The 5,562-nt window shown below is 49.7% G+C and overlaps 1 protein-coding gene and 1 pseudogene across 1 annotated transcript in view; one reads left to right on the top strand and one right to left on the bottom strand.

Annotated features, from left to right (window-relative positions):
• Window positions 1-5,319, top strand: part of Clec4f (C-type lectin domain family 4 member F) — a 14,205-nt gene extending 8,886 nt beyond the window's left edge. Inside the window, exons 4-6 of the mRNA XM_023718429.1 lie at window positions 1,406-1,557; window positions 2,365-2,483; window positions 4,899-5,319. Of these exons, the coding sequence (XP_023574197.1) occupies window positions 1,406-1,557; window positions 2,365-2,483; window positions 4,899-5,049 (422 nt within the window). The 3' untranslated portion in view covers window positions 5,050-5,319. The remainder of the gene's footprint in view (window positions 1-1,405; window positions 1,558-2,364; window positions 2,484-4,898) is intronic.
• Window positions 3,092-4,586, bottom strand: LOC105742543 (annotated as a pseudogene).
• Window positions 5,320-5,562: the final 243 nt, after the last annotated feature.

Here is a 5,562-nt window from a genome sequence, read left to right as displayed (position 1 = left end):
CCCCTTCCTCAGTCTTTCAAGATTCCATCTGAGGGCTGGTGAGATGGCTCAGTGGTCTAAAGCACCTGCGTACAACAAGCTAAGCTAAGCAAAGCACAGGGACCGTGGTTCAATCCCCCAGCACCACATGCCAGCCAGCCTCGCCCCCTGGTGGGCTGAGCTGGTCACACACACACAAAATAAATAAATAAATAAAAAATTAAAAAAAAAAAAAGATTCCATCTGAGTGACATCTCACTGGGGATGCTCTTTCGTGCCACACCTCCCTCCCAGAGGAAACAGACCATACTCTCTTTCATGCCTCTATTATAATGGGCACTTGGTTTTAATCAATGCATCTTCAGCAACTTTTCTCCATCTATGTCATTTACTAGACTTAAATTCCTTGAGGTATCAATCATGTTGGATTGATCTTTGCTCCAGACACATAGACTATGTCAAAGAATGTTGAACCTAGAAGATGAGAACAAGTGCATGAGTATCTGAACAAGGAAGATGCATTTCATATGACCTCAGTGGAAGTGGTGCTAGAGAGTAGGGTGTGGATAGTGTGTGTGTGTGTGTGTGTGTGTGTGTGTGTGTGTATGTTGGGGGAAAGGACTGAGTTCTCAGAAGGTGTTGTTAGTGTCTGGAGACTGTGAGGTCAAGCAGACCAGGATGGCCATCAGGCTGGGCAGCTAAGGTGGATTGAGATGAAGTTGGGAAATCAGGGATGCTGTGATATGGTTCTCCCAGGAAGATCACAGCAGCGTGGGTGTGTCTCAGTTACTCCTCTCTTGTTGCTGGGACAAATGCCTGACACCACAAATGAAAGAAACAAAGGTTTATTTAGCTCACAGTTAGTGGAGGTTTCAGTCCATACTCAGCTGGTTCCAATGCAGAGTGGCGCATGACATAAAGCAGCCGTTCATGGTGGGGCAAACAGCAAAGGGAGTGACAGCAGCTCAGGCAGCTAGCTAGCCTCTCTCATTGTAATGCAGATTACCTTCCCCAGGATGGGGGCAGCACCCACACCCACAATAATCAACCACAAACTCCAGAAGCCACCCCATGACTACATGAGGCTTTGGGGGGACAACTAGACACAAGCCATAACAAGGTGGAAGGATAGTGAGTGACCACCATGGCTTTGGGGGGAAGGATGATATAGCTGGAAAGGGTATTTGGAAACAGTGCTGACTAGTATCACAGTGAGTGTCCTGGGAGAGACTGAGACAGGTGGGCGTCTTGGGGCTGCTTCCCCGAGGATGGCTAGTGGGATGGTGGTAGAGGCTCCTGCAGCACCAGGCATCAAGAATTGCCTGAGCCAGCGAACCTCAGTGGTCAGCCCTGGGACAGGTCAGAAAGATCATCTTAGAAACATGTACCGTTAGCTTTTGTTTCTCCTTCCCAATTTATCTTCCAGATCAACTTCTCCAGCTGATCCTACAAGGCTGGAAGATATTTGCGGGCAACTTATATTACTTTTCTAACATCAAGAAGCCTTGGCATGAAGCTGAGAAGTTCTGCGTGTCCCAGGGGGCCCACCTGACATCAGTCACCTCTGAGGAGGAGCAGGTCAGAATTGCAGCAGTGGGCTGGTACTGATGGAGTGTGTGTGTGGTAAGGGACTGGCATGCTCTGCCCCTTTCCCTCTTGGTGGGTGTGGCAGAGAACTCCATGTCTCTCTTGTCAGGCAGGGAGCAAATATTCATTGAGCTTCAGTGAGCACCCTGAGCTGTAGGTAGAAGCACTGAAAGTGAACCCCCACACCTTCAGTGAGGGAGGGAGATCCCAAGGACAGCAGAGAGGGAGGGCACTGGAAGGTGGCACCAGGTGATAGCTTTTAAAAATCAGGGATCTTAAATGTCCCTGTGCTTTTGATTTCTGCCAAGAAATCCTGATTTTAATGTCCCCTAACCAGGCGACTGTGGAGGGCTCATGAACAGCAATCCTGAGCTCGTTCCTCTGGGGATCAGACATATACCTAAGATTCTGAGGACTGTCAAAGGCAGTATGGCCCCAGGAAGCCCACAGGCCAAGGTCCTTATCAGAACTGCCAGGCTATGAACAAAAGAGCAGGGAATGTTTGGTTCATTTTCACTTACAGAAATGCCCTCTGCTGCGGCTCATCTGAGACTGTTATTACAGGGCTGTGGATGCCCACACTACTTTGTAGAACATACTTTGAGAAGCTGCACCCAAGGACAGGGACTCTTTAGGAACAATCAATATGGGAGAGGCTGGGCTTCCCCTGAGGAGACCTGGTGTTGCTCTGTGCTCTAGACAAGCCTTGGAAGGCGCAGGCCATGGGACCAGGGAGGGCAGCCTGAAGAACCAGCTGCTTGCACACCGGGTCACACAAGCCCCACCCCTTCTCCGTAGGCATTCCTGGTACGGTTTACAAGCACCTTATACCACTGGATTGGCCTCACTGATGCGGGTACTGAGGGCTCCTGGAGTTGGACAGATGGGTCACCCTTTAATACTGTCACGAGCAAAAAGTGAGTCTAGCCACTGTTTGTCACTGTCCTGGATACTCTGTTTGTCAGGTCTGGCTAGAGACTCTGTAAGTCCCTGTCCTGTATGTGTATCTCTGCCTAGAGAGTGTCAGTGTTGTGTGTGTATTGTATAGTATGTATATACTGTGTGTGTGTTTGTGACATGTGTGAGATGTGTATGTTATGAGTAGTGTCCTATAGTATGACATTGTGTGGCATGTGAAACATGCATGGTGTGTGATGTATGTTGTGGTGTGTGATTTATGAGTGCAGTGTATGTGATGTGTATGGTACGTGATGTGTGCAGTATGTTATTTGTATAGAATGTGATATGTGTGTGGCATGTGTGGTGTGTATATGTGATATACACGGTGCCATACTTTTTCTTAAACAAAGTACAGATTTATTTTCTCTGTGCACTTGCAAAACACTTAGGGTCACATAAAAAAGACTAAAGAAAATCTCTTGTGAAGAAATGTACGTTAAAAAAAGGAGGTGGGAGAGCCTGAGAGGGATTTGCATCTTCGCCACAAGAAGTCACAGCAATTCTGATTTGTCCAAAGAATCCAAGAAAAGATACAGGGGAACATAGGAGGAAAGAAAATGAGAACCTACTGAGGGAGAGGGCCTTGAAGTGGGCCACAAGGAGGAATAGGAGGCCCAAAAGAAGGTCTGGGAACAGGCAGGGACCCCCCCTGGTAGCTATAGGGAGGCAGTTGTGGAGACTCAGTGTATCCATGAGGGGGCATCAGTGGTGGCATAGGACCTGGGTGACCCATGGGAGATCCGAATGAAGGCCCTAGGGGGGCATGCCCATGGGAGGAGGTCCAGGGTGAGGCAACCCAGGTGGAGGCTTGCATGGTGGCTGTCCCTCAGAGCCTGGAGGCCCAGCATGAGGATGTCCTAAGCCATGAGGACCATGGTGAGCCTATGTCATCTGAGATATGTCTGGATGGGGCATCCCAGAAGGTGGGAAGGGGTGAGGATGTGAATGTGCATGACCAGGAGGTCTGGCCCTTGGGGTTACTGCTGATGGGACACTGTGTCCTCCAGGCCTAGGACGAATAGGTATTGGAAGCGTGGCTGGTGGGTGGTATTCCAGGTGGGAGCACTCCAAGAGGTGGCACTGGTGGTGGGAAGGAGCCAGGAAGCAGTATGCCTGGTGGAGGATGCCAAGATCACATTGATGATGCCACAGGATTGGGGGCAGAGGGTGGAGGAGGTGTCAGCCAACAGCTGCCACAATGGTCAGCCTGAGAGAGCAGGTTTTGGGCTCCCAGAAGGTGTTCAGCAGCTGAGCCATGGCGCTCACACTTGGAGTACTTCTTGAAGACAGAAGACACAGTGATAGGGCCATTTACGGAGGTACTGCCCATTCACGGCCTCCATGGCTGCATCCAAAGAATCAAATGAAGCCAAATTAGTAAAGTCATAGCCTTTGGAGTTGCCTATGTTAGGGTCCCTTATAAGGATTTTTTTTTTTTTTTTTTCTCCTTGAATGCCTTCAGGGCACTTTTGCATGGCTGGAGTGTTGTGGGGATAGAACTACAGCAAACTGAGGCTGCCAGCATTGTGGAAGCAGCCACTTAAAGAACTGAGCTAGGGCTGGGCCCCCAAGGGTCCCTTATAATCTTGGGTGTTTGTAAGATGACTCCCAAGGGTGCGGAGAGTACCATAAGGCAGCTTCTCATCCAACTGTGGGGCCAGATTCCCAATGAAAATGTTGGCCTCCACATCCAGCTTCTTGTTGTGAGCTGATGTTTTGTTTATCCTTATTGGCTTCTCATAGGGTTTGATTGTGTTCATAATCTTAATGGCACAGCCAGCATCTTCCTCACTCAAGAATTCAACAAAGCCATAGCCTTGGTGCTGGCCAGCGACTCTGTCCTTTGTCATATGGGTGTTAACTACCCACTCAGCCTGGAGCAAGAGTTCCCACAGCAGTGGTTCACAAACCGTCTTGTCAAGGTCCCCCACATACACCATAGCATCCCAATTTCATTCCAATAACAGCCCCACAGCCATGGCAAAAGAGCTCCCACCATTTCCAATGGACTTGTGGTACCTTTAATATCCATGAGGGATGCAAGGAAAGGAGGACAGGTCTTGGTGCGGCCTGTGGGTGGGTCTTGCTTTTCTTTTCTGTTTGCTTCCTATCCTGCATCATACTTAGATCTGGTCCAAGAGATCCATTGGAGGGCATCTGAGCACAAATTCTGGGATAGGAGCTTGCGGCATTTTAGATGCTTCTGGCCCTGGGTCCCCAGTAACTTAGGGACACTTCAGCACAGTCACCCTCAGGGTATCTCTGGCTCCAGCCCTGCCCTCTTTTAGAGCCTCTAGAAGATGAGGGACCTGTGTTGCTGTAACTCTTCATGCCCCTACAGGGAGAAGGGACACTTGTTCTGTTGCTTTCAGGTTTTGGGACAAGAATCAGCCAGACAACTGGCAACATCAGAGCGGGGAGACTGAAGACTGTGTCCATATTCAGAAGAAGTGGAATGACATATCCTGCAGCGCCGCCTATCACTGGGTCTGCAAGAAGGCCACAGGCCAGGCGGTGGCCTGACGCAGGCCAGAGCTGTGGGGCCCTCCCAGCCGCAGCGCTGCATCCTCTTCCCTTACACTGGGCTCTGCCTGTCCTCTTTGGCTTCGCATGGCTTTTACCCCTTCCCCCTTTTCATTTGTCCCTTTCAAACACACACACCAACTGTGAGCCAGTCTGATCAGCAGCTCCGCCAGGGAAGAGCCTGACTGTGCCTGTTTTTTCTTTTTTCATCAACCAGCACAAGCCCATGAGACAGCAGGTCCTCAATAAAGCCTCACTTCATGAACATAATCCTGTGTTTGCTTGTGTTCATGACTGCAACACTCACTTTTTCTGGATTGCCTTACCTCCCCTCAAAGTCCCTTGTGTCCCCTCAAAGCATACTGTGACCATTAATCCTGACATGTCAACTTCTTTAGATTAAGAAATGCCTAGTAGGGCTGGAGAGATGGCTCAGTGGTCTAAAGCACCTACTTGAAACAAGCTTGGCAAAGCACAGGGACCGCGGTTCGATCCCCCAGCACCACATGCCAG

Source organism: Octodon degus, unplaced genomic scaffold, assembly GCF_000260255.1.
Source record: "Octodon degus isolate 3935 unplaced genomic scaffold, OctDeg1.0 scaffold00058, whole genome shotgun sequence".
NCBI lineage: Eukaryota > Metazoa > Chordata > Mammalia > Rodentia > Octodontidae > Octodon > Octodon degus.
This window is presented reverse-complemented; position numbering and strand designations above follow the sequence as displayed.